The sequence below is a fragment of the Salmo trutta genome, chromosome 14, assembly GCF_901001165.1.
Source record: "Salmo trutta chromosome 14, fSalTru1.1, whole genome shotgun sequence".
NCBI classification, from domain to species: domain Eukaryota; kingdom Metazoa; phylum Chordata; class Actinopteri; order Salmoniformes; family Salmonidae; genus Salmo; species Salmo trutta.
In genome coordinates, this window is record NC_042970.1 from 23,962,818 (window position 1) to 23,976,821 (window position 14,004).

A 14,004-nucleotide genomic window follows, 5' to 3' on the forward strand; every position below is an offset into this window, starting at 1 on the left:
GCTCAAGAAGAAGCACATTAAGGTCCTGGAGTGGCCTTGCCACTCTCCAGACCTTAATCCCATAGAAAATCTGTGGAGGGAGCTGAAGGTTCGAGTTGCCAAACGTCAGCCTCGAAACCTTAATGACTTGGAGAAGATCTGCAAAGAGGAGTGGGACAAAATCCCTCCTGAGATGTGTGCAAACCTGGTGGCCAACTACAAGAAACGTCTGACCTCTGTGATTGCCAACAAGGGTTTTGCCACCAAGTACTAAGTCATGTTTTGCAGAGGGGTCAAATACTTATTTCCCTAATTAAAATGCAAATCAATTTATAACATTTTTGACATGCGTTTTTCAGGATTTTTTTGTTGTTATTCTGTCTCTCACTGTTCAAATAAACCTACCATTAAAATTATAGACTGATCATTTCTTTGTCAGTGGGCAAACGTACAAAATCAGCAGGGGATCAAATACTTTTTTCCCTCACGGTATATGGAGTCTGTGAGGAGACTGAAGCAGACCATAGTAGACTAGACCCGCTATACTCTCCCTGAAGCCCTTCTCTCTCTGAGTCACACAACATACTGTACCACATCTCCTCCTGTTTTCCTGTTCACTTCATCAGGGTTCTCTCTCCTCCTCACACAACAATCACCAGGTCAGACACCCCTCTTCCTCCTGGTCTCCATATTCACATTATTACATAAGGACTGCTGTATGTATGTGGTGGTGGTGTGCCTGCTTGGGTCTCCTCAGTGTTCTCACATTAATCGTTTCGAATGCTGTTAATTGACTACAGCTCAGCCTTCAACACCATACTACCGTCCAAGATCATCATTAAGCTCGGGGCCCTGCGTCTGAACCCCGCCCTGTGCAACTGGGTCCTGGACTTCCTGACGGGCTGCCCCCGGGTGGTGAAGGTAGGCAACAATGCCTCTACGACACTGATCCTCAACACAGGGGCCCCAGAAGTGTGCTTGCTCAGCCCCCTCCTGTACACCCTGTTCACCCATGACTGCGTGGCGACACACGTCTCCAACTCAATCATCAAGTTTGCAGATGACACAACAGTGGTAGGCCTGATTACCAACGCTGATGAGAGAAGAGGTGTGGGCCCTGGCAAGGTGGTGCCAGGAAAATAACCTCAACGTCAACAAAACAAAGGAGCTGATCGTGGACTTCAAGAGACAGCAGAGGGAGCACATCCACATTGACGGTCCGCAGAGAAGGTGAAAAGCTTCACTTCACTGACAAACTGAAATGGTCCACCCACACAGACAGTGTGGTGAAGAAGGTGCAACAGCTTCTCTTCAAACTCAGGAGGCTGAAGAAATTTGGCTTGTCACCTAAGACCTTCACAAACTTTTACAGATGCACCATTGAGAGCATCCTGGCGGGCTTTATCACATCCTGGTATGGCAACTGCACATTCCGCACCCACAGGGCTCTCCAGAGGGTGGTGCGGTCTGCGCAACACATCACCAGGGGCACACTGCCTGCCCACCAGGACATCTACAGCACCTGGTGTCACAGGAAGGCCAAAAAGATCATCAAGGACATCAACCACCTGAGCCATGACCTGTTCACCCCTCTACCATCCAGAAGGTGAGGTCAGTACAGGTGCGTCAAAGCTGGGACTGAGAGACTGAAATACAGCTTCTATCTCAAGGCCATCAGACATAGGCACCACTACTTGGCCTCTGCCCAGTAACCTACCCTAATCTTTAGTCACTGTCACTAGCCGGCTACCACCTGGTTACTTAACCCAGGCTGCTCCCTGTATACATAGACATGGAACACTGGTCACTTTTTAATAATGTTTACATACTGTTTTACCCACTTCATAGGCCTATCCTATTTAAATATACTTATAATTCACTGTATCACAATTCCAGTGGGTCAGAAGTTTACATACACTAAGTTGACTGTGCTTTTAAACAGCTTGGAAAATTCCATAAAATGATGTCATGGCTTTAGAAGCTTCTGATAGGCTAATTGACATCATTTGAGTCAATTGGAGGTGTACCTGTGGCTGTATTTCAAGGCCTACCTTCAAACTTAGAGCCTCTTTGCTTGACATCATGGGAAAATGAAAAGAAATCAGCCAAGACCTAAAAAAAATGTATTGTAGACCTCCACAAGTCTGGTTCATCCTTGGGAGCAATTTCCAAACGCCTGAAGGTACCACGTTCATCTGTACAAACAATAGTACCCAGTATTAACACCATGGGACCACGCAGCCGTCAAACCGCTCAGGAAGGAGACGCGTTCCTAGAAGGCCAGCATCCTGGAGTGGCCTCTTCACTGTTGATATGGAGACTGGTGTTTTGCGGGTACTAATTAATGAGGCTGCCATACATACTCTGGAGTCCGACATTGCTCGTCCTAATATTTCTATGTTTCTTAATTCCATTATTTTACTTTTTAGATTTGTGTATTGTTAGATGCTACTGCACTGTTGTAGCTAGGAACACAAGCATTTTTGCTACACCCGTAGTAACATCTGCTAAATATGTGTAAACGACCAATAACGATTTGATTTAGGGTTTCTTATATGGGCCTGCTCTGTCGTGCCTCTGTAGCCTTCCATTTGTCTGTGCCTTTAAATTAAAATGGTATCAACTACATTATAAGGAAATCAAGCCCTCAATGTCAGAGGAGACTGAGACTGGCTTCTGAGTGATTCTGTTATTCCAGGGTTGTCCTTAGCAACAGAACAGAATGTCTCACTACACGCAATGCAATTACATTTTTATGTACAGATGGCCTAGGTCTGTAATTTTCACTACCTTACTCCATACACAAAAGGTTCATCAATGTACATTGTTTGTGAGGACATGTATGTCACTGCAGTGGTTAACACAACATTCTAATGTTGTAGCATACAAATAACTGTGCTACCATGCTAAATAGTACATTATGAGTGGACAGCTACTCAGTATTTAAAGCCTTATCATCAATCAAGCTTTTACTGTTTTACTGATGATCTTATTGCACCGATATATCTCAACAGTACCGCTAGCCATGAGTTAACGTTGGGCTGACGCTTGCATCTAGTCTCAAAGGCTTTATTGTGTGTTGATGCGTGGATTATGCTAACTGTGTAACGGTTATTTCTGGGCTCTCTCTTGTGTTCCTCTGGGTTTGTGAGGTCAGGCTGGAACGAATGAGCCCTGTGCTGTGGCGCTACTCGTTAAAGTGATACTCTGAGGAGCTTTGAGAAGGACTCTCTCTTCCATAGCAGACATCAATTGAGCTTTTGTATGGGACAGGGAATTCATTAACTCAATAGGAATGACAGTGTCCTAATCTGGCCGAGGCTGAGGGCTGAGAGGCTGTCTTTTCTGACCTGGAAATACTGATAACAACCCACACTTCCTGTTTGTGTCCGAGGGGAGCCGTGTGATTGGTGGTATGAGTCAACAGCACTCTACTGAGTCTGCTTTTTTAGTAGAACACTCCTCCTGGGGGAAGCCTCCACCAAGGTCAACACTCTACTGAGTCTGCTTTTATAGTACAACACTCCTCCTGGGGGAAGCCTCCACCAAGGTCAACACTCTGTCTGCAATGGAGATGCTTCAAAGTTTCTCTGATAAAGTTCATGCTTTGTTTGAGGGTTTGTCTTGCGCATCAATATTTCCCCGCACTGAGCGTGGAGGAGTTGTGAACAACAATGACCAGCCTGAGATTTTAAATTGCTGGTCGCAGTGATGTCATACACAAGCTATATTGTAAACAGAACACAATGCCATTAGGTCACTTCTCCTATGTAGCGGTGGCTACAGGGGAGATGCTGGGGTGTGTGAGTTATCGTCACGTGTTTGATTTGACAGCTGTCATTAAAATGGCCACTGCGGTGAGGAGCATTTCCCAGCATCTTCTCCCAGCTCCCCGTGCTATTTTTACCAGCAGCCATATTCTCATCAGCTCACTGGAGTGATGGGGCGATAGAGGAGTGGAGGCTGTTGCTCTCATACTGAAGAGAAAGAGAACAAACAGGAGAGATTTGGTTACCAATCCATTGCTTAGGGGAAGCAGCTGCTGCCTCGTGGACAGACATCTTTGTAAATACACCACAGTGTACTAAGCAACATGTACAGTAGACCGATGGTATGTAGGTTATAAGCGTATGTATTTTAATTAATCCACCATGACAAAGCATTACCTCAATCATTATTGGGTTGAGCAGAATATCTTAGTAGTAGTATTTTAACTACATTGTTTAGGTAATGGAGAGTAGAAGGCAGAAACAGAGAGAGATGGAGCGATATAAGAGCGAGATAGTGGGCGAGAGATGAGTTTGACTGGCTCTGCCATCCTGTCGTCAATTAACATAGCAGTGTTACATAATCTTGTCACCAACGCACCATAGAGCTGTTTAATACTGACTACACCAACTGGCCCCTGTCAGCATCCAATAACATGTACAGTAGCACGCACAGGAGAGCCGTTCACAGCCTTGATTGCCAAACAGTCCCCCTCGCATACATCTCTATGTTAAATCTCATCATTTCTTGTTATTTTTGAAACCTTTGGTTTATGTATGCAAAATTGTTGTCCTCCAATTGAAGTGGTCATTGTCACTGTTAAATTAATTATTTTGACACTATGTGTCATGCTTGAATCATGACACTACCCAGGTTTCCATCAGTGGAGGCTGCTGAGGGGATGACAGCTCATAATAATGGCTGGAAAGGAGCAAATGGAATGACATCAAACACATGGAAACCATGTTTGATGTATTTGATACTATTCCACTGACTCTGCTCCAGTCATTACCACAAGCCCGTTTTCCCCAATTAAGGTGACTCAAAACTCCTGTGGTTTCCATCCAACCTTTTTATGTGAGTAAAGTACATGTCGAATAAAAAATCACAAGAGGCCTGATGGAAACAGCACATTTGTCAGTAAACTTTAGGTGGGATCTTTTTGTGTCTGTAAAATTAATTATAGGAGAAATGGCAGTGGAACCGCTTTTCTTCGCAAATATTGATATAATATCAACGTAAACTTGGAGTCAGGTGATGATATGTTGTGTGGTCCTTCCACTACGACTCGGGAAACCATGCAGGTTATTGGGCTACAGAGGAAATAAGTTATGATGAACTTCAGTGTGGTGAAAGTAGGGGCGCAACTTTCATTGGGGACCGGGGGGACATGTCCCACCCACATTCTGAAATTGCATTTTTGGCCCCCCCAGTTTTATCATTGGAATTTGATAGTCTGTTTGGAGTGTTTATCCGACTGGATAAAAAATATATATACGGTGGGGGAAAAAAGTATTTGATTTCCTGCTGATTTTGTACGTTTGCCCACTGACAAAGAAATGATCAGTATATAATTTTAATGGTAGGTTTATTTGAACAGTGAGAGACAGAATAACAACAAAAAAATTCAGAAAAACGCATGTCAAAAATGTTATAAAAGGATTTGCATTTTAATGAGGGAAATAAGTATTAGACCCCTCTGCATACATGACTTAGTACTTGGTGGCAAAACCCTTGTTGGCAATCACAGAGGTCAGACGTTTCTTGTAGTTGGCCACCAGGTTTGCACACATCTCAGGAGGGATTTTGTCCCACTCCTCTTTGCAGATCTTCTCCAAGTCATTAAGGTTTCGAGGCTGACGTTTGGCAACTCGAACCTTCAGCTCCCTCCACAGATTTTCTATGGGATTAAGGTCTGGAGACTGGCTAGGCCACTCCAGGACCTTAATGTGCTTCTTCTTGAGCCACTCCTTTGTTGCCTTAGCCGTGTGTTTGGGTCATTGTCATGCTGGAATGCCCATCCACGACCCATTTTTAATGCCCTGGCTGAGGGAAGGAGGTTCTCACCCAAGATTTGACAGTACATGGCCCCGTCAAATGATGCGGTGAAGTTGTCCTGTCCCCTTAGCAGAAAAACACCCACAATGCATTATGTTTCCACCTCCATGTTTGACAGTGGAGATGGTGTTGTTGGGGTCATAGGCAGCATTCCTCCTACTCCAAACACGGCGAGTTGAGTTGATGCCAAATAGCTCCATTTTGGTCTCATCTGACCACAACACTTTCACCAGTTGTCCTCTGAATCATTCAGATGTTCATTGGCAAACTTCAGACGGGCATGTATATGTGCTTTCTTGAGCAGGGGGACCTTGCGGGCGCTGCAGGATTTAAGTCCTTCACGGCGTAGTGTGTTACCAATTGTTTTCTTGGTGACTATGGTCCCAGCTGCCTTGAGATCATTGACAAGATCCTCCCGTGTAGTTCTGGGCTGATTCCTCACCGTTCTCATGATCATTGCAACTCCACGAGGTGAGATCTTGCATGGAGCCCCAGGCCAAGGGATATTGACAGTTTTTTTTGTGTTTCTTCCATTTGTGAATAATCGCACGAAATGTTGTCACCTTCTCACCAAGCTGCTTGGTGATGGTCTTGTAGCCCATTCCAGCCTTGTGTAGGTCTACAATCTAGTCCCTGATATCCTTGGAGAGCTCTTTGGTCTTGGCCATGGTGGAGAGTTTGGAATCTGATTGATTGATTGCTTCTGTGGACAGGTGTCTTTTTTACAGGTAACAAGTTGCGGTTAGGAGCACTCCCTTTAAGAGTGTGCTCCTAATCTCAGCTCGTTACCTGTATAAAAGACACCTGGGAGCCAGAAATCTTTCTTATTGAGAGGGGGGTCAAATACTTATTTCCCTCATTAAAATGCAAATCAATTTATAACATTTTTGACATGCATTTTTCTGGATATTTTTGTTGTTATTCTGTCTCTCACTGTTCAAATAAACCTACCATTAAAATTATAGACTGATCATTTCTTTGTCAGTGGGCAAACGTACAAAATCAGCAGGGGATCAAATACTTTTTTCCCCCACTGTATCTAATTATGTCCCCCCCACTTCTAACACCAAAGTTGCGTCCCTGGGTGAAAGTGCATGGTGATGAGCTTGATGCTCCTTTCAATAAGTATTTAGGCTCTTATTCTGGTGACATGATGATCAATGCTTGGCTGCCGTTTGCAAAAATGTAAATAATCTTGCACCTTTGTCCACAATAATCTCATCATGTAGGCTATAACCGCACTGTATCTGCAAGCTGTTGGCTGGAGCACAGGTACCAGTACCAGCGTAGGCACATTAGCTAAATACACTTTTTTTGTGACAAAACCATCGGTAGAGTTGAAAATGCAATGGAAACCAATTTAACTTGTATTTTTTATTCGGTCCATGGGAATTTAGCCGCAAAAGTTATTTTTATGTGCACTACGTCATTATGCACAGACTTTTTTCCGCAACAAGTAAAAAATGTATATATTTTTTTCCCCTTTATTTAACCAGGTAGGATTATCGGTAGGGTAGTCCGTTTTACGAGGGTATGTTTGGCAGCGTGATTGAGGGATGCTTTGTTGCGAAATAGGAAGCTTATTCTAGATTACATTTTGGATTGGAGATGCTTAATGTGAGTCTGGAAGGAGAGTTTACAGTCTAACCAGACACCTAGGTATTTGTAGTTGTCCTCAAATTCAGAACCGGCCAGAGTAGTGATGCTAGATGGGCGGGAGGTGCAGGCAGCGATCGGTTGAAGAGCATGCATTTAGTTTCACTTGCATTTAAGAGCAGTTGAAGGCCATGAAAGGAGAATTGTATGGCATTGAAGCTCGTCTGGAGGTTAGTTAACACAGTGTCCAAAGAAGGGCCAGATGTATACAGAATGGTGTCGTCTGCGTAGAGGTGGATCAGAGAATCACCAGCAGCAAGAGCGACATCATTGATATATACAGAGAAAAGAGTCGGCCTGAGAATTGAACCCTGTGGCTGTCAGAGGTCCGGACAACAGGATGTCCCATTTGACACACTGAACTCTGTCTGAGAAGTAGTTGGTGAACCAGGCGAGGCAGTCATTTGAGAAGCCAAGGTTGTTGAGTCTGCCGATAAGAATGCGGTGATTGACAGAGTCGAAAGCCTTGGCCAGGTCGATGAATACGGCTGCACAGTATTGTCTTTTATCAATGGAGGTTATGATATCTTTTAGGACCTTGAGCATGGCTGAGGTGCACCCATGACCATCTCGGAAACCAGATTGCATAGCGGATAAGGTATGGTGGGATTCAAAATGGTCGGTGATCTGTTTATTAACTTGGCTTTCGAAGACCTTGGAAAGGCAGGATAGGATAGATATAGGTCTGTAACAGTTTGTGTCTAGAGTGTCTCCCCCTTGAAGAGGGGGATAACCGCGGCAGCTTTCCAATCTTTGGGGATCTCAGATGATACGAGAGGTTGAACAGGCTAGTAATAGGGGTTGCAACAATTGTGGCGGATAATTTTAGAAAGAGAGGGTCCAGATTGTCTAGCCCGGCTGATTTGTAGGGGTCCAGATTTTGCAGGTCTTTCAGAACATCAGCCATCTGGATTTGGGTGAAGGAGAAATGGGGGAGGCTTGGGCAAGTTGCTGTGGGGGGTGCAGAGCTGTTGACTGGGGTAGGGGTAGCCAGGCGGAAAGCATGGCCAGCCGTAGAGAGATGCTTATTGAAATTCTCGATTATCGTAGATTTATCGGTGGTGACAGAGTTTCCTAGCCTCAGTGCAGTGGGCAGCTGGGAGGAGGTGCTCTTATTCTTTATGTACTTTACAGTGTCCCAGAACTTTTTGGAGTTTGTGCTACAGGATGCAAATTTCTGTTTGAAAAAGCTAGTCTTTGCTTTCCTATTTGCCTGTGTATATTGGTTCCTAACTTCCCTGAAAAGTTGCATATCGCGGGGGCTATTCGATGCTAAACGCCACAGGATGTTTTTGTGCTGGTCAAGGGCAGTCAGGTTTGGAGTGAACCAAGGGCTATATCTGTTCTTAGTTCTACATTTTTTGAATGGGGCATGCTTATTTAAGATGGTGAGGAAAGCACTTTTAAAGAATAACCAGGCATCCTCTACTGACAGACTGAAGTCAATATCATTCCAGGATACCCGGGCCAGGCCGATTAGAAAGGCCTTCTCGCTGATGTGTTATAGGGAGCGTTTGACAGTGATGAGGGGTGGTCGTATGACGCGGACCCATTACGGACGCAGGCAATGAGGCAGTGATCACTGAGATCCTGGTTGAAGACAGCAGAGGAGTATTTAGAGGGCAGGTTGGTCAGGATGATATCTATGAGGGTGCCCGTGTTTACGGATTTGGGGTTGTACCTGGTAGGTTCCATGATAATTTGTGAGATTGAGGGCATCGAGCTTAGATTGTCGGCCGGCCTGGGTGTTAAGCATATCCCAGTTTGGGTTGCCTAACAGTACAAACTCTGAAGATAAATGGGGGACGATTAATTCACATATGGTGTCCAGGGCACAGCTGGGGGCTGAGGGGGGTCTATAACAAGCAGCAACAGTGAGAGACTTATTTCTAGAAAGGTTGATTTTTAAAGTAGAAGCTCTTGCTGTTTGGGCACAGACCTGGATAGCATGACAGAACTCTGCAGGCTGTCTCTGCAGTAGATTGCAACTCCACCCCATTTGGCAGTTCTATCTTGGTGGAAAATGTTGTAGTTGGGGATGGAAATTTCAGAATTTTTGGTGGCCTTCCTAAGCCAGGATTCAGAGATATGATGGAAACATTTCTCTGATGGAAAAATGGACATATCTTTTTTATTTCGGATTTTTGAATATTCGTATGAAAATCTATTGTCAATTGGAGGAAAATCTAACTACTAACTATTTAAACATGCTTTATATTGGAGCATATATCTGAGTTAATCTCACTCCAATTTTAGCCACATTTCCTGTGTGGAAGGCTACATCAATATTGGCCATACCATCACCTAACATTGTCTTATCTTCTTGGTTGACTGGTTCCACTCTCTTATTGGCTCCTCAGGTACAACCCGCCCCCCACGTGACGGCGAGGTCCCTGGAATAGATTACAACTTCCTGCCTGTGGAGGACTTTCTGGCTTTGGAGCAGAGCGGGACCCTTCTGGAAATAGGAGCATATGAAGGTAACTATCTGCAGCAGATCATCAGTTGAATCCTGGACCAAAGTGTTTACTTTGGTATTTGCTGTATGTGGGTATAGTGTGCTGTATATCTCTGGAGGTGAGTGTACTAGGAGTTTTTTAATTAAACAGGCTTCTGCATTTAGTACAGTCAAGACTACAAGGGATTCACACCCTGTGTGTATAATCCCATTCCCAAAGGATAAAGTCATCTTTACCCTGGCATTATGTTCGGTGTGAGAGAAGGGGAAGGTGTCTGCAATTGTTCGCAAGCAACTTTCAGTGTTGTGTATATTTTAATAGCGAATAATCGCAATCAACACCTGTGGAGCATTACACATGTCATGCATAAATACCATTCATTCACATGCACATTTAATGAAGTGGCTGTTCTGTCACTGTAGCTTGGTCAGTGGGCCTAGACAATGCGCCACTCTCCCAGAGGAAACAAACAGCCTCCTCACTTCCTCCAATAGAATGAACTAGACTACAAATCCCAAAAGAAACTCTGTGGTCATGCCTTCTTAGTCCCCTCATCTACATACAAAGACTGTGATTATACCCCCCCTCTTCTCTCCCGCCTTCCCCTTTATCCCCTCCCTTCTTTTTTCTAAACATGCTAATGTTCTCCTGTTGCCTAGGTAACTATTATGGAACACCCAAGCCGCCAAGGCAGCCCCCTAGTGGGAAAGTGATTACCAGTGATGCTTTGCAAGACAGCCTCCCGGGCTCCCAGCACTCCACTCCCCGACGCACCAAGTCCTACAATGAGATGCAAAATGCTGGAATAGTGCCTGTAGACCTGGAGGAGGACGAGGAACTCCCGGAGATGAACAGTAGTTTAACAGGTAAGAGAGAGAGGCGGGAGAGGGAAAGACATAGAGAGTGGGTGAGGAAAAAGGAGAGTGGGAGGAAGACAGGGGGTGGGGGAGGGAGGGAGAGACTGCTGGGCTATGAGAAAGAGTGCAGGATACAAGTGGTCCTTTGTGTGGTGAGTGGTTAGTTGGTTGTTCAGTCTACATCCGCCACTCTATCTGAGAGTAGAAAATTTTGTGCCACCTGGCTGCGATAGCAGGAAGCAGAATGTGTACCTTTCATGTTTGTAACCAGTATGGTGACTTTCTGTCTGTTTCTGTCTGAATTAAGTTGTTAATGGTCACTAATACAACATGATTTGACATGTGCTGTTTGAGAGAATGAATATGTATCCGCTCAATGTACTTGTGAACAGGAGCATGATCATTTTCTTACTTGTAGAACTGCGTTGTAGAAGTCTTTTTGTTCTTTGTGTGTGTGTGTGTGTGTGTGTGTTCTTGATATCAGTTTTCATCTAACATCTCACTGTTTTCTCTTGTTTTTGTATTTGCAATAGATAATAAATATTTTTCTAGAAATACTAGGCTCGGTTGGTCTACATGTATGAGCCACGTATTGCTGTTTTTTATATGTTGTGATTGCTGTTTTTTACAAGTTGTGATTGCTGTTTGGTGACTGTTGTGTTTGGTAATGTTCCATATGTTTCATATGAGAGTATTATGCGAGTACTTCCCTACGTTGTTAGTTTTGTTATTTTTTTCTCTTATGTATTGGAATATCAGTGCTTTAAAAAAATCTATTCCCCTCCACTCTCCTGGTGTAACCTACTGGCATTTTATTTGTAATTGGGTCATATTAACTGACCCTTACTCTTCAGCAATGTAGCATGACTCAGGTCTGAGAATATTTGTGGTGATGTGGGTTTGATTTCAGATTGGACCAAGAGTAGTTAATTTGTTACCAGTATTTGTAAAGGCAGCCTAGCCAGATGCCAGGGGTGTGAATAAGATTTGAGGACCTCAGAGAGAACAGGAAGGGTGGGGGGGCACTAATCTAATCATCACTCTCCCCAAGAGGTCGGATCAGGGGCCTCGCTCAGTCAGCCACAACAGTAGTCAAGTGTGTGTGTTTGACAGTATTTTAAATGTTTTATTATATATATTTTATTTTACCTTTATTTAACTAGGCAAGTCAGTTAAGAACAAATTCTTATTTTCAATGACGGCCTAGGAACAGTTGGTTAATTGCCTTGTTCAGGGGCAGAACGACAGATTTTTACCTTGTCAGCTCGAGGATTCGATCTTGAAACCTTTCGGTTACAAGTCCAACGCTCTAACCACTAGGCTACCTGCCACCCCAGGTATCAGGCTGAGTTTGGACAGATATGAGGCCAGAATGTGTGTGTGTGCGTTGTGCATTTTGTTTACACATGTTTTCCTCTCCCCGCCACCCTCCCCCCACAGGAGACTCGAGTGAACCTGACGAACACCCCTACGCCCCGCGTGAGAACGCCCCGTCCTACGGTGTGAACAACACATTGTCATCCACCACGGAGGACTCTCAGCAGACACACATACACCTCAGCCATCCTCCCACAGAAGAGGACCCCCTGGGACCTCTAACTGACAACTGGGAGATGGCCTACACTGAGAACGGAGAGCTCTACTTTATAGAGTACGTACACATTACGCCCCATAACACACTATATAACAGGCTACATGGCTCTGTACCCAACATCCATAATAGTATTTCAATTACAATCTTCTCAAGAAAATATTGTGCCACTTTCTACATTTGACACTTGCCTTTAACATTGAGTCTGATTACTTCACAGTGTGTATCATATTTAGCCATGGAAGTGAGGATGTTTTTCAGACAGTGAGTGTTTGATGTCTTCCCAGTCAGAACAATGTGTCTGTCTGTGACTCTGTCATGTGTGTCTATCTATAGCCACAACACAAAAACCACTTCCTGGATCGACCCACGCTGCCTGGACAAGCCTCCCAAACCTCTGGAAGAATGTGAAGATGATGGTACGTCCACCACAGGCTCTGTGTGTGTGTGAAATCAGATGCTTGTCTGTCAGATCTGTGATTCCATGAGTGGCCTGCAGATGGCACACTTGAGCCACCATAGTATGAGATGAGACAGTAATATTCTGGTCTCTCGTGTACTGCCTGCCTGCGCTAACGTCTGAGCAAGACGCCCCGGCAGCCTGAAGGACTGACTGGGTTATTTGAATCATCTAGCATCAATAAAATATGTACCTTGAACTGTAGAGGAGCAAACACAAGCCCTCCCACCCACTCAAAACACTAGCACTTCATCTGCATCTCTCTCCTTCCTCCTCTCATTCCTCCACTCCCTCCTCTCCTTCCTCTCTCTCCTTCCTCCACTCCCTCCTCTCCTTCCTCCACTCCCTCCTCTCCTTCCTCCACTCCCTCCTCTCCTTCCTCCACTCCCTCCTCTCTCTCCCCTCCTCTCCTTCCTCTCTCTCCTTCCTCCACTCCACTCCCTCCTCTCCTTCCTCCACTCCCTCCTCTCCTTCCTCCACTCCCTCCTCTCCTTCCTCCACTCCCTCCTCTCCTTCCTCCACTCCCTCCTCTCTCTCCCCTCCTCTCCTTCCTCCACTCCCTCCTCTCCTTCCTCCACTCCCTCCTCTCCTTCCTCCACTCCCTCCTCTCCTTCCTCCACTCCCTCCTCTCCTTCCTCCACTCCCTCCTCTCTCTCCCCTCCTCTCCTTCCTCCACTCCCTCCTCTCCTTCCTCCACTCCCTCCTCTCCTTCCTCCACTCCCTCCTCTCCTTCTTCCACTCCCTCCTCTCTCTCCCCTCCTCCTTCCTCTCTCTCCCCTCCCCTCCTCTCCTCTCCCCACCTCTATATCTCCACCGCTATCTCCCCATCTCTATCTCCCCTCCTCTCTGTTCCCTCCTCTCTCTCCCTCCTGTCTTTCTCTCCCCTCCTCTCCCCCACCATGTGTCCTCTACATGTGTTCTGAGGTACTTGTGTTGATGAGATAGCTCCTATTAGTTCTGTCCTTTCAAGCCGCTGCATGAGGACACAGGATAGATGGAGAGATTATTCATATCTTCAAGCATATGGTGCATGAACTATGATTCATATTTAGTGGCAGCTGTTTTCACCCGCCCCAACCTAAAATGTTCAGTATTATAATTTCTGTCTCTCTGGTATGACACATTTATTTCACTTTAATGCACCTATTGATTTCTGGAGCTGGTTTTTCGAGGGCT

General features: G+C 45.1%; 1 protein-coding gene across 8 annotated transcripts in view; it reads left to right on the forward strand.

The window, feature by feature from the left end:
* Positions 1–14,004, forward strand: part of magi1b (membrane associated guanylate kinase, WW and PDZ domain containing 1b) — a 175,496-nt gene that overhangs the window by 109,186 nt on the left and 52,306 nt on the right. For all 8 annotated transcript variants that reach the window (XM_029774960.1, XM_029774964.1, XM_029774962.1 and 5 more), the window contains exons 3-6: positions 9,822–9,941; positions 10,580–10,786; positions 12,218–12,428; positions 12,705–12,787. In XM_029774960.1, the coding sequence (XP_029630820.1) occupies positions 9,822–9,941; positions 10,580–10,786; positions 12,218–12,428; positions 12,705–12,787 (621 nt within the window). The remainder of the gene's footprint in view (positions 1–9,821; positions 9,942–10,579; positions 10,787–12,217; positions 12,429–12,704; positions 12,788–14,004) is intronic.